We start from the raw sequence: 24,596 nt of genomic DNA, 5'->3' as shown, positions 1-24,596 counted from the left end.
ATATACAAGGCACGGCATCATTAATACAAAAAAAAAAGCGAAGGAAAAAAAAGTACATACAAACCATTCATAGACCAAAAAAAAAAAAAATTAAAAACAATCAATAAATCATCAACAGGCGAGGTAGATATTACAGCAAACAAATTAGAGCACAAGAATAGCATAAATTAGGGCATAGTGTACTTTCATGTTGTATGACATCAATATTATAATTGCACCGAGTTATTATTCCTTATCTTTAGGCAAGCCTATATTTCAGACAATTATTCCTCCTTCCATCGTGTTATGGGATCCCATATTATATTACCTAACTTCCTTCCTCTTTTTCCCTTCCTTGCATATATCTCTTTCTCCACTTTATGCGTTATTAGTAACTTAGCCAACCATTTGTGAAAAGTAGGTGGTACAGGATCTATCCATGCAGAGGCTATACATAATCTCATGAGTGACATAGCGACAAACAAAAATTCCCTCCCACAGAAAGGCCGTACATCCTCAACATTAACTCCTAATAGAATAGTTCCAGGGGTTAATACAATTTCGCTTTCTAGAATTTTGTTTATAAAAAATTCGATTTCTTTTTTCAATAAATCTAAACGGGGGCACAGAGCAAATACATGTTGCAAATCAGCATCCGAGCTTCCACACCTATAGCACGTAATGCCCTCTAAACCTCCCCATTGTGCTATTTTAGCCGGTGTATAATACAAGTGGTAAAGTGTTTTGTAGTGTTGAGCCTGTAATGGTGCTGAACATAGTAATGAATTCCCCTTTTCTAGGGAGATACCAAAACTTTCAGAGCTGATTTTAAGATTATCCTTCCATTTTTCGCTCCATTTTTGGTGATCATCTTGTTTTACTTTAATCAGTTCAGCATATAATCTTTTGATTGTGCAATCCTGCCCCCTTTGAATAATTTCCATAATAACGTTACGCCTAAATCCCAGAGCGCCACCTTTTTTTTCCAGAAGAAAACTCCTAATTTGGAGATATTTGAAAAATTGCCTAGTTTCTAGGTTAAATCTATCTTGTAGATCTTTGAATTGGAGAACACCCTGATCCCCCTTTATATCTCCAATGGTTCTAATTCCCCTGTTTTCCCACTCTGCCATTATGGGTCCCGAAAAGATATCTTGTGGGAGGGTTGGATTGTGTAACAGTCTTGTATATGAATTATATTTTCCTAGGCCAATTTTTTTAGCAAAGCTTTTCCAAATTTCAAATGCTGCTATTATTGTCTTAAACTTTGTCTTCTTATAATAACTAGCCTCTGTAAATTTCAGGAGAACATCCTTCGCTTCCATTCCCAGAGTTAATCCATAGATTGCTACTGATCCAAATTTACTCCACTCCTCTGCTCCACGGCACTGTTCACCTCCCATTAAACCAGTCATATTCTGTAGAGCCGCCGCCCAATAATAAGATTTTAAATCTGGGACTCCCCAGCCTCCCCTTTCTCTCGGCAATGTCATATATCTAAGGGCCCTTCTCGTTTTCCCTTTTGCCCAAAGGAATCTATTTAGCATACTCTCAAGTTTTTTAAATATTTTGTTGTCAAAAAATAGCGGTATTGCCCTAAATAAATATAACAATTTTGGGAGAATAATCATTTTTACTATATTAGACCTTCCCACTATTGACAGGTGTAAATTATCCCATCTATCCAGGTCTTTCTCCACTTTCTTGATTAAAGGGGTAATATTCCTTTCCACCAAGATATCCAGATCTGACGTTATGATAACCCCTAGATATATACCTTCTTGTACCACTCGGTTGTCTAAACATGGGGTATATGAATTTTTTATTATCTGTGTTTTTGATGTATTTAATTTATATCCCGATATTCTTCCAAATTTCAGCGCCTCAAATTCAAGATGTTCTATAGTTTCAGATGGATTTGGAGAGATAACAGCAATGTCATCTGCGTAGGCTAAGATTTTACACTGCCCAATGAGTGTTGTTACCGGAGTTATCATCTCTGATGCCTCTATTCTGCGTATAAGTGGGTCCATATATATAGCGAACAATAAAGGTGAACAAGGGCACCCCTGTCTAGTCCCTCTTTTTATATGGAATTGACCTGTGTTTCCACCATTCACTCGTAGAGTCGCTACTGGTTCTAAGTAAAGAGTTTGTAAAGCTTTAATAAAGCCTTGTTTAATTCCTGTTCTAGCTAGAGCATACCAAAGGTAGCCCCAGGAGACCCGATCGAATGCTTTTTCTGCATCAAGTAACATCACTGCAATCGGGTCCCCTGTGACTGACGAAACATCAAATAAAGTTATTGCTTTCCGTATATGGTGGGTGGTTCCTATCCCTGGTATAAAACCATGTTGGCAACTACTGACAATTTTATCTATAACTTTTGCCAGCCTTGATGCCAATGCTTTAGAGAAGACTTTTACGTCTGCATTAAGTAGAGTTATAGGCCTATACGAACCTGGTTCTTCCGGATTTTTACCTTTTTTTAATATTACAACCACCTCTGCACCCCCCCCATGATTTGGGTGATGTTATGCCCAACTGTGCCCCTTGCATCACCTTTATTATTTCTTCTCTCAAACAATCCCAAAACACTTTGTAAAATTCTATGGGTATCTGATCAGGGCCTGCTGCTTTGCCAGCAGGTAGGTTCCATATTGCCTCCTTGATTTCTTCTAACTGCAGCTCTCCCTCTAACCCATCTGCTTCCTCTTCCTCTATTAGGTCTATAGGAGTCTCTCGGAGATACTCCATCATTTCTTCCTTATCTTTTAGAGGATCTCGACCCTGTAGTTCGTCGTCGTATAACTTCTCATAAAATATCCTAAAGACTTCCCTTATTTTATTCGACTCTGAGTGAACCGTGCCCGAGGTATCCCTGATTTCCCTCACTATGCCTGCAGCTTCTTGTTGCCTTGTTCGAGTAGCCAGTATCCTACCTACTGACTCGCTCAACTCATAGCACTTCTCTCTTTTAGTGTTATAAATTTTCGCTGCTTTACTGGCAATTTCACCCTCTGCCTCACCTTTGGCTTTGACTAACTCTACCCAAGCTTTTTCCATATCCCGCCCCGACACCACGTTATTTTCTAGATTTTCTTCTGCCATCAAAACCTTCAGAGCTAATTCTGAGTTCCTCAGCTGGATTTGTTTCCTTTTATAAGAATTATAACTCTTTGTTTCCCCTCGTATTCCAGCTTTAAAAGTATCCCAAACCACTGCCATTTCTGCTGTATCTCTATTAAAGGAAAAAAAATCAATGATCCATTTATTCATGTGTTCTATATACTTTTCATCTTTCAATAACTCTCTTTCAAAGGTCCAGTTTGTATGCTGTCTAGTACTTGTTTTTGTTATTATAGTAAGTACTAGAGGGTTATGGTCGCTTAGAATCCGTGGCATCCTTTCAATCTTTGAATTAGAAATACTAGTACTTGAGATAAAAAAATAATCTAATCTTGCACATGTTTGATGCGGAGCAGAATAGTATGTGTAACCTTTATTATCCATTATCTTTTTCCCCCATACATCTGAGAGAGCATTGTTTAACACCAGGCTGTGTAGTGCCTGAAGTACTTTTTTTTTCCTGCCACTATATTTTCCAAAAGAACCCAGTCCTAATCCATCTGCTCCATTAATATTGAAGTCGCCTCCCAGTATAATTTTTGGTGCCCATGTTGCTAATTCGACATCTAAAAATTGAAAAATATCAGGGTCGTCCTCTGTTGAACCATATACATTTACCAATGTTATCCACTCTCCATCAATAAAACACTCAACCATAGCCCATCTTCCCCATTTGTCTTGTGCTTTCTTTCTAATTAGAATATTATTATTCCTAGCTAGGATAGCTACCCCTCTTTTTTTGACCCCTTGACTTGAGTGAACTAGCACCTTAAATCCTAACTGCGACAGAGCATAAGCTTGTGATGTCATAATATGAGTTTCCTGAATGTATGCAAAATCCAGATTCATTTGTTTCAACATTAATGCTATTTTCGCTCTTTTTTGGGGATCATTTAGCCCACAAACATTCCAAGTTACAACTCTAACCCCCATTATCCTCATTCTCACGTCTCCTTTCCCTCCTACCCTCTCTTCTGTACATTATCCATTTAGTGATCCAGAATTTCATTATCGCTAGCTTAGCGTTGCTTATTGCATTGCTTCCTTTACTTTTTCTCAACCCCACCTGTTCCCTTTGACTAGAAAATGTTTTTTTTAAGCTCCCTCTCTCTATTTTTTTTCGTGCCGTGCCCTGTTCCCCCTGTGCTTCCCACCCCGCACCCCCTTCTCTTTCCCCTCCCTCCCCACCCTTTCCCTTACTGGCAAATAGGTCAATCCTGACCTATGTGTGACAGCCGCGCCCTCCCAGGGGAGTTTCCCCCAGCCACCCCCCATGCTATAACATTTTGAGAATATAATCACATTGGCTCAAAAAAGAACAAGAAAGGCTCAGTTATCTCTTTGTGATAGAAACTACTTGTTTTATACTCTCTGTGCGATCCGATTGTCCATTTCGGTCCCTATGTCTTCTCTCTTCTCGAAGATAAGTCAGGTATTCTTGGGCAACAATTTCCGAAAAAAAGATTCTGAACTGCCCATTGAGGCCCACTTTGAGGCGGGAGGGAAACAGCAAGTAGACTTCGCAGCCTAAGTTCTGGAATGGTACTATAAGTTGCCGCATCCGCCATCTTCTCTCAACTGTTGTATGACAAAAGTCTGGGCGGGCAAAGAAAGTAATATCTTTATATGTGCGTTTCTTCGTAGGTTTAGCTTTCATTATCACTTCCTCCCTTAGCAAATAGTTTCCTACATAGACAAGAATTGCCCTCGATCTTACGCCCGCATTACCTTTTTTCTGTACGAGGGGGAAACGATGCGCTCGTTGCACTTCCTTATCCCAATCCCATGCACCCATCTCTGGGAACGCACCTTTCAACAGTTCTACGACGAAGGCTCTTGTATCTCCCCCTTCTTTGCCTTCTTCCACTCCTAAGAGTCTTATATTATTTCTCCTCTGGCGATTTTCAAAATCTTCCAGCTTCCATAATATGTCAGATTCAGTTTTTCCCTGGGTCTGCCTGAATTCCTGTATCTCTGCCATCTCATCCCTCCATCTTTTTAATTGCTTGTCCGATTTCATTTTTCGCTCTACAGGGTCTGCTGTTTGGGGGCTTTAGGTTGTCGCTTAGGACAGGTGGCTCAAATGGAGGAGTTCGCCACAGGCCGGAAGGGTTGGGGGCATTGCTGAGCGGACAGAGAGGCGCGAGGGGTGAGTCGTGTGTGAAAGTGAGTGGATGAAGGAAGGGGGATGGGGAAGATTGGAAATGTGATGAACATGTTGGAGCTTTTTTTTTTTACCTTTGGGGTAGTTTAAGGGTGGGGTTTAGGTTTTGTTTATTATATCAGTGAAGAAGCAATCGATTTTAATCTGTAACTGGTAATGAGTTTCAGATCTGCACACCTGCCTCTAATAAAGCGGCCTTTTACTCGATCTTGGTCTGTTTCCTAAGGTAATTTCACCCGTTTTACATTCCCTGTTACAAAATAAATAACGGAAGCATTTAAAATGGTCTTCTATTGTAACACTAACACATCTATTATATTGTTTGTCCCTGAAGGAGCGACTTTGAAGTCGTTAAACGTGTTGCCCGTTGATTGTTGTTGACAGTAAGGAAAGTATTGACTGAACTCAAAGCACGAAAGGGGGTTATTTATAAGCCCCGTGCGCCGCTGGTGCATCACTTTTTACAAAAGTGACGCACCCGGCGGCGCAAGGGGCTTGTAAATAAGCCCCGAAATGTTTGCTTTCCTTTTCGTACAAGTGCTTTTTCTGTAGACCTCGAACGGAGTCTTACTTGTGCACACCCTCTGAAGCTCCGCCCCCGGAAAGCAGCCAACGCAGGTAAAACGAAGGGGAAGGAACAGGAACACGTCTCGTGAGCGCGGCTACTTTCAGTTTCGCCTGTCGCTGCTTGTTGTTATTTCGCTGCTGGTTGCTACAAGCCCTCCGAGGTGCGTCGGTCGGAAAGTCCGTGACTGCAGGTTGTGTTTCCTGTCAGTAAATGTGCGGCGGCACTCTGTCTTTCAAGAGTGCGTGAACCCGTTCTCTGAAAACAGCACCCTACATTCTCGTATCACTTGTTCAGGTAAGTGTCACCCTTCTGTTACCTATTTACTGATCGACAATGCTGGCTGTTTTATTGTTTCTGTTTGAGAACATCCATTCTTTATGGGTAACACTTCCTCATTAACCAATAAATACAGTGCTCTATATGATATGTGGCAGGTGGATTTTTATTTCCCGTAGTCGAAAATGAGCAGCGCAGCTGTTAATTTGAAGAATTTCCCGGGGACATGCAGGTAGGGCACTCCCACTTTAAAAGTGTTGACGAGTGCTGAGAAGTGAAGGCTCGCTCCCTCTCGAATGAAAGAATTGTAAGTGCTCAGTATGTAACAGTGTTAAAACCAAGCTAAGGCTCTCTGTATATTGATCCTTGCGCCCCCTATACACATATTAACCTCGTCATAGGGAGAAGGATAGGATTTCTGCACGTCGTTTAGACACATTCTGAGCCTGAGGTACAGTATTTGCTAAATCTGATTCACACCAGGACCGCAAGTGTTAAGATGAATGAACGGAAGCGCTCCTTTTGAGCCCCTCCCCCTACTCTATACCAGAGGGCGGTGCTGCCGGTCGAGACAATTCAAATGACACAAAGTCTCCACATTAGAATTTCCTGGTCAACATCTGTCTCTCTTCATTTCTTTGTCAACACTTTTACTTCCTCCCTGAAACGAATTTTATGGTTGATGAACTAAGACAGCTCTTGGCTAGTGGGCAATATAATACTCCGAGTATGCATCTCTGATGACGTGTCTTTACATTGATATCTTTTTAATGCTTTTTTTTGTATGTGTTTTCTTTACTTTTTTCCGACTATTGCTTCCAGGTTGTGGAGCTCAGTAAGTACTTACCTGAAGGTCATCAATAGAGCCTTTGCTAACCTCACAGCAACAGGCATCTTTCCCACTCGTTGCCACGTAAAGCATAACATGACATAATTGTCATGCATAACCCACCTGGACAAACCTATATCGAGTACTTTCAGCACACTACGTTACACTGCAGTCCTTCTACGTACTACGAGAAGCCAGGAGTAGCAACAGAGAGCGGCAGGCTCCACGTCTGTGTGTTTCAGAAGCCGGCCCAGCCTGTGCCAGGCCTGGCGACATCTTATTCTCCTCAGTAACAAGCCCACCAGGGGCTGTGGGATTGACAAGCATATCTCGGTAAAATAACCCACACTACCTATATTACCCATGCCCATCACACGGCCAGAAAAAAACAAAAACAGAACATTAAAATAAAAATGTTCCCCTTATTGACAAGATTCATTGTGCCAATACTTTAGAGTGGGGTGTCACATAGTGTGACAGCATTAGATGTTACCAGAGAGACTTGGGTGGTTGTGGCAACTAATAGCAACAGAGGACATATCTTGTAGCACTTATCCTTTATGTGTGGTTGGGCCATTGTATTGAGAAAAGGCTGGTCCAAGAAAGAGATTTGGACACATGATCCTGGTCCTCCACCAAGAACTAGAGCCATGCGACCACCCTTGGACTAGAACTACTACTTTTGTCTTGGGGAACATGTGCTTTACACATATCTTGCCACTTCAACCAAGCAAGGTATCTACCACCACCCCCAGTGCATTCAGTCTGTCAGTGACATTCTGCCACATGTCCTGCTTCTTTGCGTCATTGAGGTTGTGTGTTGGCAGACTACGTAATTCCCCATCGTAGTAATTTACTAAGTTGACCACAAGATGTGTCTCCTCCTCTGAGACGTTTCACCTCCCCTTGGTGTCATGGTCTGCATCTTGTTTGACAGACGGTTTGGATCCAAGACTGCGTGGAGCACAAAAGGAAGAATTCAGGGACTTTAGTGTTGGGTATATAAATGTGCTTCGGATTGTTATTCCTGTCTGGTGTTTGTGTGATTGTGTTGAGACGTTGGTGATTACCTATTGCACCATTCGGAAAGGATGTGCTATGAAAATGTGCCCTGCGTGGGTTTTCTGAGTCTGTACAGAAGTTGGAGAAACCAAGAAAATACCACTCAAATGTTACATGTACTCAAATTACAGTCACATTTTCAGGTGTCTGTCTGTCCCAAACCCTAATTGTGGGCCTGATTACGATGGTGGTGGGACCACCACCGAAAGGCCATCGGTGGCGGTCCCACCGCCATCTGTCCCTGCAGGTCCGCCCGCTGCATTACAATGGCGGGTGGATGGTGGGCTGGCAGAGAGACCGCCTGCCATGCGAACGTCTCAGGGACTGTGGGCCATATGTATCAAGATACAAATTAGCGATTCTGTAATAGTGATTTTTAAGAAATTGCTATTTCAGAATCGCTAACTGGTATGTATCAAGAAAATCGCAATTTTTTAGCGATTTCTTGATATTCCTTAATTGCGAATTCGCAAATTGTGAATTCGCAATTAAGGAATACTTTCCCATTCATTTCTATGCGCCTCCTGGCCCATAGGAAGGAATGGGAATTTATTCTCAATTTGCGATTCATAATTTGCTAATCGCAAATTGAGAATAATTTCAAGGGTGCATGAGAGTGTCCAAAGGACACCCTGTTGCACCCCTGAAATAAGTATGGGTGCACATGTGGTGCACATACATGCCCTAAGGGCATGTATGTGCGTCACATGGCACTTTGAAAAATGCTGAAATGTGCATTTTTCAAGGAAATCGCAACTTACCACCAACTAGAAGTTGATGGTAATTTTCAATTCCTTAAGGGCATTTTTGAATTTTTTTTGCCTAATACATTACATTTAAGGAATCACAAAATTTGCAATTCCTTAAATGCAATCGCAAAATAAGGAATCACAAATTTTGCAATTCCTTATTTTGCACCCAAATTCTTTCATACATACCATTTTGCGAAAATGAGTTCGCAAATGCCGAAAATTTGGCCTTGATACATATGGCCCTGTAATCCCTACAATAGGGGCAGTGCCTGCTCAGACATCACCGTAAGGATTAGAATGTGCCTTTCCGCCAGCCGTTTCATGGCAGTTAGCCCGCCATGAAAAGGCACCCGGAATGTGACTTAGGGGGGCCCCTAGCGGGCCCCCTCTTACCCGCTGGCCCTCCGCTATGGGCCCTGGAGGTCACCTATCGGGCCCCCCTAAACATCTCTGTACCTTGTGGCAGACACCACAGGGTGCCTTCCACATAGTGCAGGGATGTTTTCAAACATGCCTCTTAGCAGCGAGGCTTGCGGTGCAGCCCTTTTTCGGGCCGCAACACAAGCCTCAATGCTATGAGGCATGTTTCCGACGGCCTCCACGGCGGTCAGATTGTAATTTTCATGGCTGGACCACCAACTCCCTGTCAGCCGTTCCCGACAGGACCTCGTCCGACCGCCATCATAATCAGGCTCTAAGTGAGAAAAGGAGGCATAGAGAAGTATGGTTTACTCTGTGCAAAAATTTTCATTGCTCTTGTGCATAGCATTTATGCAGAAACGTATGGCAAGTAATCGGCATACTATTATACAGTTACCACTCGCAATTTTCAGTTTTTTAAATGGCCTAATTAATTTACTTAGTATAGTATGTGTAGGAAAATTTTGTAAAACAAGCACTTAGTTCCACTTCAGTGCAGAAAGTTGAATGGAAATTAGCCGCATGTTCTACGTCACCATGGTATTCAATGTTACTGCCTCTCAGTAGCTTATAGTTCTGTCTTTATGCAAAAAACAAAATTTTTTGATGTATTGTTTGTCAAGTCTATTGACTTACCTTCCCTACTAACTCTCCTGTGGATGTACAATTGTCACTGTAACATACTTAATGTTTGCTCGGACCGTACTTTTCATTTTGATCTCATGTACCAATTGATTTTGCAGCCATGAGTTGCCTTCATCCAGAATATTGTTTTTTTATTGCTTTTTTCTCCATTTTCTTCTTCTATTTGCTTAACCTATCAATTTAAATATAACTGCTTGTCTGTCACATGCTTGTTGTAATGTATATTGCTCCGCTGGCCGCTGAGGCTATGTCTGCGCTTTATAAATATTACCAATAAAAATAAACCTACTCTGTTTGCTTTCGATGACAACATAATAATACGGGAAACAAAGTTTTTACAAATCTGTATATTTTACTTTACAGCGTTTTCTGTTCTGGGCGATTGAAGAAGCTGTACCTTAAACGTAAACAAGTAAGTTACTCTGTTTTTATTCAACATATATATGTTGGTTTATACCACTTGTGCTGCCTTTCAGGTGCTTCACAGTGATTAAAATAAAAGCATGTTGTTGCAAAAATTATTTAGTAACAGTAAAAAAAATGTGTACGCAATCATGTTTCTTTCTTACCAAAAAAGCTCTTGGAATCGCAAATTACCATCAACTTCATGTTGATGGTAATTTGCAAAAACTTTGAAAAATGCACAAAAGTTCAAAGTGCCATGTGGCGCACACACATGCCCGTGGGGCATGTGTGTGCTCCACATGTGCTTACATGCCAATTTCAGAGGTGCATCAGGGTGGCCTTTTGGCCCCCTTGCACCCTTGAAATTGCATGCCCAATTTGCGAGAGCTCATTTAGTACTCGCAAATTGTGCATACAATTTCCATTCATTCCTATAGGCCTCTAAGCTATTCCTTAACCGCTTCGCCGCGGCGGCTTTTCCCGCTGTGCGCGGCATTTTTAAAAATCCCGCGTAACGTGACAAAGCCAGCTCGTCATCCGTGCAGCGCAGGTAACGCCCATGACGAGCTGGCTTTGTCATCCGCGTCGAAGGGGTTAATTGCAAATCCCAATTTGCAATTCACAATTAAGGAATATGTAGAAATCACAATTTGTTATTGCGATTCCTAAATAGCGATTTCTAAAAAATTGCTATTAACCCCTTGCGTGCACGCGTGGGCCAATGGCCATCGCGAGCACTACCTTGGTAGTGCTGGGCACGTACGTTGGCTGACGCGACCCCACCCACTCAGTAGAACTTCCGCACCGCAGCGGAATTTGCGCAGCGGTTAAGGAGTTATGGAGTTAAGGAATCGCAATTCCTTATGTTGATGCAGGTGCACCATGCTCTTCCTGATGACCACAAGTGTTAAGGTGCACCAAGGCTGTGGAGAGTAGATGTTAGTTTCAGACCCACACAATGTGTGCCTGTGGTGTGTTGGGTCCAAGCATGACTTGAAGTCCTGCGGCAAAGGCTCCCTGATTTACCCAAAGCCGAACACAGAGCGTAAGGTGAAGCTGTATGTCACAGAGCACAAGAAAGCTGTCAGTTTCCAGGGCCCACAAGCATGGGTATGGCCCCACCCCGAGAGATAATATCAAAAGTCTGGGAGTATGGCTCGATAAATCGCTGAGCGTTAACACACAGGCCACCAAGGTGTCGGCCATCTGTTTTGGCCTCCTCAGGGTGATTAAGAAAATTCTGCCCCTCCTTCCATTCGAGGCCAGACAAATAATCATACAGGGCCTCATCCGATCCCGTCTGGATTTTAATAATGCCCTCTATCTTGGAGCACCAGATTATACTCTACAAAAACTTCAACGCACCCAAAATTGTGCTGCCCGCGCGCTATTGGGAGTCCCACGGAGGACCTCAATAAAAACCGGCCTCAAAACTTTACACTGGTTGCCTGTTAGGGACAGAGTGAAATGTAAAGCTCTATGCATCGCCCACCAGACTTTCTGGAAAATGGGCCCAGAAATCAATGGTTCCCTAATCTCTCCATATCTGCCCAATAAGGCATTTCGCTCCTCAACCGCCTCACTAGCCAAAATCCCCAGAATTTTTAGAGCTAGAGCTGGAGGACGTTCGTTCTCGTACAATGTGTCTAAACTGTGGAATACCCTCCCTCTGCAGATGCGAGATAATTCCAATCTAACTAGCTTCCGGAAACAGCTCAAAACCTTTTTGTTCAGTAAGTAGTAACCCTCTGAGGGCAACCTCTGTTTTGGTTCAGCGCCTGGACGCCTCAGGGCAACTGTAGCGCTTTATAAATCCCATTTTCATTTCATTTCATTTCACTTCAATACCAAGCCCTGCTCCTGCTCTAAGTACAGGATCTACTCCAGGTCCCAGTCTTGCTCTTACCATCCTCTGGTAAGTTGAAAATGAAGTCGAAAGACAAGTCTCATTACAGGCAGAAGTTCAAATGGGATTCTTCTCCTTCCCATCACTCCCACTCCGGAGGAGTTGCAACACAGTTGGCATTGGAGGGATCCAAAATCACCCTCCTTATCAAATTCGAAAGCTTTCCTGAGGCTGTTCTCGTTGCACCCTGAGTTTCCATGGCCTTCAATGACCCTGCTGCAAATAGAGGGCTTCAAAGAGGACGTGCTGCAACACTTTCAGATGACTCCCAGTCTCTCCAGAGTGCCTTCCAGCCCCATGGTTCCACCATTGCTCCCAACTTCTGCTAGCAGGGCCTCTTCCCAGTGCTGACTCACACCACTGAACCCCTGCCTGGCCATTAGCTGTCATACCTCGACACCCGTGCAGGGGGACACATAGGTTCCAAACATTCGTATGCCACTTTCGCCTTCCCGAGGGGCCAGCTTTGGACCCATCCCAATACCTTTTTTGGATCTGGATATAACTGTTTCAAGACGCTTGGCTGATATCTAATTATGAAAAACAAACGTGCAGCCTCTGGCATTCTAGACCTCCCTAGCTGGTTTCATTACCTCAACACCAGTAGTAATGGGGCTAGGCACTTGATGTGAATCAGATTGAGACACTAAGGCTTTCAAAGCATTCCTCATGAAGGCCATGATAGCAATGGTGCATTACACCGATGCAGGTCTGTATTTAGGCTTGCAAAATTATAGTGGCCTTAATATGTCTGAGACAGAGTTTGACACACCACTAGGGCCCTCTATAGAGGAGAGTGCATTTTTTTGTGGTGATGGCCTGCTGAGCTGCTGAGGTGTATTGCCTTTAGTTGCATAGGGTGGAAACCAAGCAGCATTTACTAAAGTAGATTTTACATCCTGAGTCTGCAACTTGAAAGTCCTTGCCTCCATTTGATGAGGCACTTGCTGAGGCATTGATGGCAGCCTAGTGTTAGCCATTTTTGGCTCTGAATAGCACCTGACTTCTAAGAGCTTGGTGGATCACGCTGGAAAGGGAATCAAAGCGCATTGACATGTTTGGAAATAAGATTTTTCATCAGCTAATTTGGCATTGAGGTCCCTGAACACAATTTGTTTGCTAGATCGCAATATACACACCTTCAGGCTATCCTCCCATTACTGAGGAATTCAGGAACACGTTTGCATAAAAAATTCAGGATGGACAGGATCCGGCTACATACGTATTGTGAGCTGGACTAGACATGACAGACTATCGGTCTCATCATGGGCACCAGTGTGGTGATTTGATGTCATTCCACGTTTATGATCTGTCATGGTAAATCTGCGTCTAATGGCATGGAAGAGCTTGATAAAAAACAACTTATGTCAAGTCACTTTTTAAAAAGGGGGATGAAAGTCAACCTCATTGGTATCACCTGATTTCTCTGCTGGATGGCTCAATTAAAATCTTGGGCAGGGTTATTTTGGCTAAAATAGAATTGTGGGCGCTCTAGTCCCATGCGTTTTCGATCTATCAGTTTGGGTTTCGTCCATGACTCTGAAATGTGGACCAGACACTAAATCTAGCATTAATTGTCCAAAAATATACAAAGGCACAAAAGGGTTGTGTACACTTCGCCCTTTAAGAACTTAATGTGTGCCCTCGATATAGTGGACCTTTCTAAATTTTGGTCCATATTTGCACAGTTAAAGATTGATGGAGCAATTATTACCTTGCTTAGTAGGCTCCATGAATATTTATCATTCTCAGTACGGTATAATACCAAGGGGGATCTAACAGAAGGATTCCCCTCTGAGATGGGGGTTAGGCAGGGGTGTGTTCTGGCCCTATTTCTTTTCTTATTATATATTAATGGTTTAGGAGCACAATTTTGTAATGGGGGAAAGACACCCCGAGGACTAATTCACGCCGAATTCCTGTATTAGTATATGCAGACGATGCTGTCCTGATAGCCAGGACAGCTAATGGCGTACACATTTTGCTTTATATTTATAATGCTTTTATGAATGATTTCGGACTTAAGGTTAATCATTCTAAATCATTCATAATAAAATGTGGACCAAGAAAGTCTTAAACAAGAATATTTTTACTCTTGGGTGATGAAATTAAGAAAATCCCTCATTTCACCTACCTGGCGTTCCCATTTCATGTGGATTCTAATTGGAAATGCCTATTAAACGTTAGTCATGCAATTTCAAAAGTCGATTGACGCCATCTTTAGATTTGCCAAGAGATTAGGCCACAAGCCAATCAAAGAAATGTTGTGTGTCTATCAGTAGTAACCTTTGTTGCTGGTGGCTGGCATACGTAAATTGTAACTCACTCCAAGTAGCAAACAATACGTTTATAAGGAGACTTCTTAAAGTCCCTCAGAGTTCCTCAGCTTCTTTCTGTCATGAGGAAGTTGGTCTGAGTTTTTAAAAAGATTACATCACACTGCAGCCATTAGTGCTCTGGTTAAGAATTTGGATTAAATCAGAGGCTGATTTTTGTAGAACAATATTAGAAGACTGTATGAAATTGGACAACGGCTTAGACATAACCTGGCTAAAATGCATTAAAACGAGTTTTGCTAAGTTGGGCACTTCAGAGTATTACACAAATCCTGACACCCTGAGAAATGTGTCATCTGCTTCAATCAAATCACTTTTTTTTATCAAAGCCTTGAGCGGCCAAGTGCAGTGTGTAATTCCATCGGACATTCGGAGCGTTTTCGTCAGCCACAAATACAACTTGCCCTTTATCTGCAAATAAACCCGAATGAAAGTCAACATTTTTGCAGACTAGGCTCCATCTAAAAACTATACATTTTTTGGCTGCATTTCCTACCCAATGCACATGGTTTTTCTCACTTCTTGTCTGTCCTTGTGACAGTCTTTCATCTCACAGCCCCAAGCACTTAATTTTATTTTGTAAATTTTATATTCCCCAGAGGAGGCAGTTTATTCGTCCGTTATTATTAGCATCGGGGATCAGAGCTTATGAATGCGATGGTCTCTCTACTTTCCCTAGGAACTACAGATATTATATATGGAGTTATTAAATACATTTTTACTGTTTTTAAGATTCGTAGTAAATACAAGGTATTTTTATTAATTTGTACTTTACTGTTTATATGCCTATTTGTTTCTAAGAAAGTTTATTTATGTAAACTTTCATGGCTCTGTTTGAGTCAAATAAAGTATTGTGATCTGAACTAATGTCAGTATGCATAGGTGGTTCCCATACACAGCTCTGTGCTGTCACTTCTGGAAAAATTGTGAGATTGCTGTGGAATCCTAGAGCATCAAAAGCCTTCACCAATTAGCAATTATGTGTGGGATTATGACCAGAAACATTTGTCTCACACATATTTTCACATTCCATGAGGTTTACCTTGTAATTGCACAGTACTTGGGCAGATATCTTACAGTAACTATTAATTTGAATAAATCTGCCCCAGTACTGTTCATCTTGTAATTAAGGCCATAACATGGTAAAAAACAATTACTGCGAGGGGATCTTTAGTGTCATTGTGGTCTGTGCTTAATAAGTATTCAATATTTTATTCAATCCCTAGTGGACTTCATAAGGGACACCTTTCCGGATTTGATTTCAAGGCTCGGAATCCCAATCACAGACCAAATCATTGATGATCTTTATCAACATGAAGTCCTGTCACTGGAAGAAATGGACACCATTACTGCTGAAAGAGTGAGCCAAGTCCGGGCAAGACTACTGGTGTTGATGGTTTTAAGAAAAGGCCTTGCATCATGCAATCATTTTGTTCAGTCCCTTGAGGCGCGGGATCGGCTCCTCTTTCAGGACCTACAAGGGAAATGTAAGTAGACTCAGACTAGCCTCAAGATCAAAATCCCCTAGATAACTTAAGGTACAATTTGCACTAGCACTGCATTTCTGTGGTTTGGCTGGTGGATGAAGGTGCATCATGGTAACTACAGTAAAAACTTTCTTGCAACCAAATCTGTGTGTTTTCGCTTTGGTACTATAGTTGATTGGTTTCCTCATGGAAGACATTAATGTGCATCCCAGTAATCGGTGCCTTTAATAATTTTTTATATATATATATATATATATATATATATATATATATATATATATATATATATATATATATATATATATATCCACCACTCTGCTTTTCCAGTAAAGAAAGGACTGACCCGGCCACTCGTTGTTCCAAAGAGCATGTTTATTTTAGAACAGCATCGCTCGACGCGTTTCGAAGACCAAGTCTTCTTTATCACGAGTTGGTCTTCGAAACACGTCGAGCGATGCTGTTCTAAAATAAACATGCTCTTTGGAACAACGAGTGGCCTGGACAGTCCTTTCTTTACTGGAAAAGCAGAGTGGTGGATTTGTAGGGACTCACTATCCCGTCCGGGCCCGCCGTTGCAAGTGGCGGGGGTCTTTAGCGGCTTTTCTTGTTGGATATATATATATATATAGTACATTTTTAAATTATGAATCCAGGAAAGTTTGCTAGTATGATGCAATTCTATAGTAAATCTCCCCCTTATTGTAAATTTAAGTGTGTACCTGATGTGTGGTCTCTGTGGCCTAATGTTGATAGTTTGTATGCTTATGAAGTTGTTTTTTTTTCATATCCTGGTGATATTTCCATATTTGCTCTTTGTGTAGGTGAGCTGGCTACGGCGATCCAAGCAGACTTTGAAAATTTGACTCAAGATTTGAAGGATTTGTACAAGTCTGCTGGTTTCCGCCAGTTTCATCCATTGGGAGATGAGACTGGCATTGACATCCTTTTTGATCTGGAAAACACTTTCACCGACCCGTTGCTCTGGAGGAAGGATATACACAATCGAAGGCTGGAGCAGATACCATTCGACACTTTTCTGCAGGAACTTGAAAGCCCTTGCATTATAGAAGGAGATGCAGGAAAAGGCAAGACGACCCTTCTGAAGAGAATCGCCACTCTTTGGGCCAGGGGAAAATGCAAAGCCCTGAAGAAATACAAGCTGGTATTCTTTATCACTCTAAGCAGCGCAAAGGTTGGTCTGTATGAGAGTCTCTGTGACCAACTTTTAGGTCTGTCTTACAAGTGGAACAAAATCCATTTTATGAAAGAATTGCGGGACCTCAAGGAAAAGGTGCTGTTTCTTTTAGATGGATATGATGAGTTTAAATCTGAAAGTTGTTCGGAACTGGACGCGCTTATAAAAGATAACCGTTTGTACAAGAATACAGTTGTTGTGACTACTCGGACCGAAACCATCAAAGCAGTGAGAAAGTTTGGGTCAATGATTGTGGAAACAGGTGATTTGACGGATGAAAGTGCTATAACGCTTATTAAGAATGTCCTAGTTGAAGAAGGAGCTGAAGGGTTGCTGTCCCAGTTGGAGAGGTCCCCTTTTATGAAGAACCTAATGAAGACACCCCTCTTCGTGGTTATCGCCTGCGCCCTGCGGATGGGCGACAGTACTTCTCCGCTCAACACTCAGACAGCTCTATTCCGCACTCTATATGACCTGATGGTAGAAAAGAATAAGTATAAAACTAGGAATGTAGCATTAAATACTGTTGCCCAGAGCATAGATCACTGTGGAGACTTGGCACTTGATGGTTTGTTTAACCATAGGTTTGATTTTGAGCAGGAAGACTTGGCAGCAGTGAAAGAAGAGGTTTTACTGGCTGCAGGCCTTTTACACAAGTATACCGCACAAAGGCTTTGGCCGGTTTATCGGTTCTTTCACAAGTCATTTCAGGAGTACACTGCAGGCAGAAGGCTGTCTGAACTGTTGACCTCTGACAGTGCAGCTGAGGTGATCAGAGGAGAGACTTACCTCAACAAAATCAAATCAGTTTCTGAAGTTACCACTACTTATGGCAATTTGCTTTTGTACACTTGCGGTTCATCTAAAAGTTCCACTAGAAAAGTTGTACGCCATTTGACAGATGTTTACCAGCAAGGCGTCCTATTGGGTCCATTGCCTTCAAGCGAATTTGTAGACTATGGCATTGGTTTGTTTTATGAAAGCTCTACTCAGTCTGACCTAAGTAAGGAATTTCAAGGACTGTTTTCTGGGAAAATAATGTACATTAACACCCAGAACATCTCTGCCCATTTATTTGACTTTTTCAGATTTTTACCCAAATGTTTGAGCTCCCTTGATCTTATCAAATTGGATTTCCATGGCACTGTTGCTGTTTGCCCAAAAGATAACCTGGAAGGAATGAGTGCAGGAGGGACAGAGCCGCCTGCATGCGAGACCTACATTCCTAAGAAAGCAGTGGAGTTGTTTTTTGACTGGAACCAGACCCTTGGTAAATTACAGATGACTCTCAAGGACTTCAGCAAGCTCAACAGAAAAGACATTAAGTACCTAGGAAAAATATGCTGCTCTGCAGACAGACTCAGCTTGCACATCAAGAATAGTGAAGGAGTCACTAGCACCCTCAAACTTGTTCTGGAGTCCTGCAGGAACATGCAAGATTTGATTGTTGAAGGCACTCCCCTCAGTTTAGAAGATGAGCAGCGAATTGTGGAAATGACGGACTTGAAATCAATGTATATTCACAACCTACAAACTGAGCGCCTACAAGGTACTGTATTATGTATATTATTGACATCTGCTTCTGATAAAGGGCAGTAATGTATTTTCTTTGCTATGGTGAATCACCTGGGGTGTTAAATTATTTTCAGTAATCTATATGGCAGGTATTTTCTCAGTTACACCTTCCCTCCTTCCTCCCTCTCACTCTCTGTGTGTTTAACACACACACTCTCTCAGAAATCCATAAGGCTGAGGGACTATATAGCACCTTTGTGTGTTTTTCCTACTTGTATTTATGCTGGGAAACTTAATGCATGCATTCATTTTTATCATAGAATGCAATTTGTGTTTTTCATATATTAGAGTGAAAAGCAATTTGAACTGAACTACTGTACGTTCCAACATGGCGGTATGTAAGGATTCACTCCAACCGCGCCACCACCGTTTGTTTGTGGCGGAGCCACTGTTCTAAAGGGAGGCTGCAAAGGTTTGTCTGTTCTTTGCATCTTCGAAGCACCGAAGATGGGCCTCAGGGCAAAATGGGCTGTATGACCGGAGGGGCATGTCAGAGTACAGTGCATAGAAGGGACCAACGGCCACATGCATCATTGTTGCCGTTTGCGATTTCTTAATTGCGAAAATTAAGGAATCGCAATTAAGAAATCGCAAAAGGCTATGCATTAAGAATTCGATTTTTTTTTTACGATTTCTTAAATTTCCTTAATTGCGATTCACAATTTGCGAATCGCAATTCAGGAATTCTTTCCCATTGATTCCTACGGGCCTAGAGGCCCATAGGAATCAATGGGAAGTCATTTTCAATTTGCGATTAGCAATTTGTGAATCGCAAATTGAAAATGCAATTTCAAGGGTGCAGGGGGGGGTCCAAAGGACCCCCGTGCACCCCTGAAATTTAACTTTAAGTGCATTTTTCACTCACATATGCCCCAAGGGCATGTGTGTGTGTAAAATGAAACTTTCAAAAATGCACTTTTGTGCATTTTTGAAAGTTTTCGCAAATTACCATGAAGGTCAACTTCATGGTAATTTACCTCTACCTATTTGCGAATTCGCAAATTTAAAATGTTCATGAATTGCATTTAAGAAATCTAAAATTGCGATTTCTTAAATGGAATCGCAATTTTAGAAATCGCAACATGATTGCGATTTCTAAAATTACGAAAAACATGATGCATCCCAATTTTGTCAATTGCATTTGCACCGTTTGCGAATGTAATTCACAATGATGCATGTGCCCGCAAGTGCTTTAATGATATGCATCTTGCTTTGGGTTCTGTCAACATATCATTGCAATGTGAGCACTGTGAACAAGTAGGGTGTATATTTGGTTAATCATTGCCCGATATTGTGACAAGTTGAACTCTACATACTAGGATACGCCGTTTGTCCAGAGCCCTGTGTTTGTTTGATAACTGTTTGCCTTGTGTTGGGCCTGTCCAGGGCCCACTTGTTTCTTCTTCCTACCGAATCATGTGCCCAGGTCAGCCCATCTTTTCTCCAGAGTGCAGACCCAGGTGCGGTCCACCCAATGTTTTACTCACAAAATGAGACATCGATCTAAGTAATAGTTGCAGAGTATATATTGGATTAACTGTAAAAAGGAGGCTTCTTAAAGGGCAATGTTCACAATGGGAAAATAGGCCTTCTGCCTGCAATTATTGGAACTTTTACACTCACCCCAACCTAAGAGCCACTGCTTGTAATTCCAAATCCTAAAAGTCTGTTTCCATCCTCATTCAGTCCTAGAGCCCTATCTCTTGAATACTTTCATCCATAGGAAATCCCGCCTTAGGAGTGGGTTTCCATCCCAATCCATTTTAACTCTGTAATGCTGTTGCTCGGACTATTGTTTCACCTTCGACTCACTGACAGTAAAATCCACATAGGAAGGCAGCATTAGCTACTTGTTAGAGAACTGCACTTTCTACATATGTCTCTATCCTTGTGTGGGTTTTAGACCTACTAATACCATCATTATTTTGCTCACCATGCCACCCCAGTTGGACCCAGCCATATACAAATTGGTAACCCTGCTACTCAGAACATTCTAGCCCGAACTGCCAAGCCAGGTCCTTCCCTTAGGAGCAGGGTCAACACTTATTTGCATATGGCTAGGCCCAAACTGGGGCTGCAGAGTGAGAAATAAAACAATGTATTAAACCCATATCTCTTGACTGGTGGTGAGTGGTTGAAAAGTTTCAACACTCCAGCTATCATCTTGTTATGTTTGCTATCTTTGCCCGAAGTGGCCAAGAGTATTCCCAGACATGGGTCCCTTGCTCGCTGTGACACTGGATTCAGACTGGCTGATGAGGGGTGATACCCCAAAACCGGTCCCAGGATGCTTGTATCTGCTCCCAGAAGGACCTGACCTGGCAGGTTGGGCTGGACTGTTTCCATAAAGAGCTGAGGAGTAGGGTCAAGGCTGATTTGAATATGGTTGGGTCCAAAATGGGGTGGCAGAGTGAGCAAAAAAATGATGGATTAAACCCGGATATCTTGAGTGGGGGTGGGTTGTTAAAAAGTTTCACCACTCCGTCCATCATTTTTATGTGTTTAACATTACATTCTGGAACATGGAGGCAACACAAATGTACATAAAAAAAGTAATCTAGGTAAGTGAAACATTTACATGTGCATACTGAATAAAACAACCCCTCACCTCCTTCGAATGAAAAGAAAACAAACAAATGAAAGAAAAATAAAAAATACCAAAAATGTATGCCTATAAACAACATTGATCAAATATTGTAAGGATTAAAGCACTATCAATACATAACATAGTCACTTAACCTACTGGGCAGCTTTACGTGACTCACACCCCTCAAATTCTTCTTGTAAAATTCTGAATTAACATTCAAGGCACAGTTTGTTTGAACTCTTTTTCGCAAGTTCATATCCTGGCTGCCTGAAGCACAATGATGAGACATGTCAGACACACCAGACTCTACATCAGAAGTGGCCCGTGTAGGTAAGAGTGGTGGGGCAGGCGGGGTTGGGAGGGGGAGTTGACAAACGACAAGGGAAAATTAAATAAAAAATAAAGAAAACCACTTACCTATCGCTCGCCGCGTAGGCGAATCAGGGCTGCTGTTTCTCCCTGGTCGAGGAGGGAGCGGATGTCGTCGGTGGAGTAGAGGAGTGCGGTCTCTGTGGTTGCTTCGGAAGCCGGATTGAGAGGAGTCCAGGACGTGGTTGGCTTCGATGAGCTCATAGACTTAGGTGTTGATGGCCTTCTTGTTGAAATTGGCTGGAAAGGGGAGCAGAAAGATGGGTCTGGAGTTCTTGAGGTCTGTCGGGTTAACTGATGGTTTCTTTAGCAGGGGGCTGATCTTGCATGTTTCCAGTTGGCGGGGAAGGTGGCGGTCTCGATGGAGCAGTTGATGGTGTGGTGTAGTTCGGGGTCGATGATGGTGGAAGCACTGTGGAAGATGTGGTAGGGGCAGAGGTCCGAGGGGGCTCCAGAGTGAATGCTCTTCATGGTCTTGAGGGTGTCGTCTGTGGTGAGAGGGGTCCATTTGAGTAGGATCGATTGAGGGGAATTGTCGTCTCTTGAGGTGGTGGCGGGAGTGATGTGCGGGCCTTGGGTGTCAAAGCTGTTGTAGATCTGCTTGATCTTGTCATGGAAGTAGGTGCCAAGTTTGTTGCAGAGGTCTTGAGAGAGTGGGACTTCTGTGGTCTTGCTGTGGGGTTTGGCAACCTCCTTGTCGATGGCGAAGAATACTTTGCTGTTCTGTGCGTTGGTGTTGATTCTGATTTGAAGGGCCATTTTCTTTGCGGTTTTGAGGTGGGTGTGCTGTGCACAGGTGGCGGCTATGAAGGCTGCTTGGATTTCTGGGGTTTTGTTGTTCCTCCACCTGTTCTTGAGTCTTTTACAGGTGCATCTGGACTTGTGGAAGGCAGGAGTGAACCAGCTGGCTTTCTTGAAGTGTTGCTTTGCAGGTGCCTATCAAGACGATGATGGCATCGGTGAAGGGCGGGCGGGTCCAGGAGGTCTCTAGATGAGTGTCCCGTAGAAGGTGGTGTTGGAGTTGGTCTGAACCTAGAAGTGGAGATGTTCCAGGGTTACCTTAGGGTCGTCCGAATGGGTGGATGGAGTTCTTGTGGATGATGGTGATGCCTCCTCCGGGTCGGTTGGTGCGATTCTTTCGGGTGATCTTGTAGCTGTCGGGAACGGCGATGTCCAGGCACGAGCCGGGGTTCATCCACGTTTCCATGAGGAAGGTGATTTCAGGGGAGACAGAGTCAATGAGGTCCCAGATTTCTGTAGAGGGAGTGCGTGTTGAGGAGGATGCAGCTGAGCTGGCCAGGTGTGCTGTGGGTCAGCCGGGCGGCAGGCATAGTTCGAGTGTGGAGGTGGGTGAGAGTGCAGCTGCAGTGTCTGCAAGGGAAAGGTCCTTGGGTGTCCTTTGGCTACCCAAGGTGGCATGCGACATGGCGTCCTTTTGTTGAGGGTGAGGCGGGTGCTGCCGTTGTATCAGTGGAAGGTCCAAGAATCAGGGTGCGTGGAGCTGGGCTTGGATGGGAGCAGACGGGCTTGCCTTTGGCATGCCCGTGACTTCCCTGCTGCGTAGTGTCAGGGGAAGGGCTGGACAGCTGGGAGGCTGGAAGAGGTAAACACAGTGCTAGGAATGGGGTAGGGCCACGGGGGTCAAGCAGCGGCAGGGGCACGACGTACAGAGAGAGAAAAAAGTGAAAAACATTAAACATACATATGTATCGTAGGAGAGGAATTAAAGTCCTTGGTCCCCCTGAACAGTGTTGGGAAGAGCAGTGGAAAGATTCTCAAGAGTATAGTTGTCAATGGCAAGACTTGAAGGAGCCGGCAGTTATGGGTGCAGGTTTGAAGAAAGCAGCTAGTTTATTATTAATCACCTGGTTGCTGAAGAAGTGCCTTTAGTGTATGTCCTGAGGCACTGGTACTGGTCAGTGACAGTGTCATGGGGGATTGAATCGAAGCTAATGAAAACATTGTTAAAGATGAGTAGAAAAGCTATTTGGTGTCCTGAGTCTGGTCCCATGCAAATCTTGGTAATTCTTATGCTATTCATAGGCCGGAAGCATGAACTGAAGGGGTCCATGACTTATGGTTCTGAAGGAAGCCTTAGATATGATTGCATCTTATAGATTTTTTCCGGACCAGGTTATGTTAGTAATTGTTAAGTAGCTATCTAGCATGAAGTGACTGAATACAGGGATGAGAATGGCATTTTTGAAGGTACAGTGATTTAAGTCTTATTTGATACTGCATTATATGATGATAGCTAATAATGTGGTAAGGAAGTAAACTCAGTCTCTCTTTAGAAAGACCTGAATTGTGTTGCTAATCGCTGTGGAGTGTTGAGGGTGCTGAAGAGGTCTTCTGTTTGATGAGGGCAGAGGAGATACAAACAGGAGAAGTGGTCAGATGTAGGGAAATGTGATGCAGGAGGGGTGTCCGGGGACTGTAAGGTGGCTGGCGGCAGGACTACTTATTAGATTGGGGACATTTTGTGCCTTTTACAGATTTGTTTGGGTTTGTATGAAGACCATAGTGTTGCTGCTGGCTAGAGATATTTTTGAGGTAGGCTTTAAAGTAGTCCGGTTTCAAGTTATCTTTGATGCAGGTGGATCTGGAAACACATCAGGTGACTTTGAGTTGACTGCAATTCTGCTTATGGGTGCAGAGGGTGATGGAAGAAGGCAAATTTGGAAGTGTGATTGTGGACAGGTCTAACAGGAAAACTAGATGTACAGTCTAAGTGAGAAATTTATGTAGGTAGTTCAAGCATTGTGATAAGATGATGGATCAGTTACAAAAGGGGAAAAATAATTTCATGTGGTTTTGAAGTCTTGAAAGAAATGGTTTTTGGCCTGTGTTGGATGGAGTTGCATTTGGTGCTTTCCCTTCATATGCAGAGAAGGGTGGTTAATCTCTCTTGA

At 42.8% G+C, this 24,596-nt stretch overlaps 1 protein-coding gene across 3 annotated transcripts in view; it reads left to right on the top strand.

The window, feature by feature from the left end:
- The first annotated feature begins 5,880 nt into the window (after positions 1-5,880).
- NLRC4 (NLR family CARD domain containing 4) overlaps positions 5,881-24,596 on the top strand; it is a 291,519-nt gene continuing 272,803 nt past the window's right edge. For 2 of the 3 annotated variants that reach the window (XM_086926856.1, XM_086926857.1), the window contains exons 1-4: positions 5,943-6,134; positions 10,188-10,236; positions 15,698-15,958; positions 16,780-18,702. In XM_086926856.1, coding sequence (XP_086782982.1) covers position 10,236; positions 15,698-15,958; positions 16,780-18,702 — 2,185 coding nt within the window. In that variant the 5' untranslated portion in view covers positions 5,943-6,134; positions 10,188-10,235. Of the gene's footprint in view, positions 6,135-10,187; positions 10,237-15,697; positions 15,959-16,779; positions 18,703-24,596 lie in introns of all 3 variants that reach the window. The other variant, XM_086926855.1, reaches the window with a different exon arrangement.

This window comes from Lissotriton vulgaris, chromosome 6, assembly GCF_964263255.1.
Source record: "Lissotriton vulgaris chromosome 6, aLisVul1.2, whole genome shotgun sequence".
Classification (NCBI taxonomy): Eukaryota; Metazoa; Chordata; class Amphibia; order Caudata; family Salamandridae; genus Lissotriton; species Lissotriton vulgaris.
The sequence above is the reverse complement of the archived record's forward strand: the minus strand, read 5'-3'. Positions and strand labels throughout refer to the sequence as shown.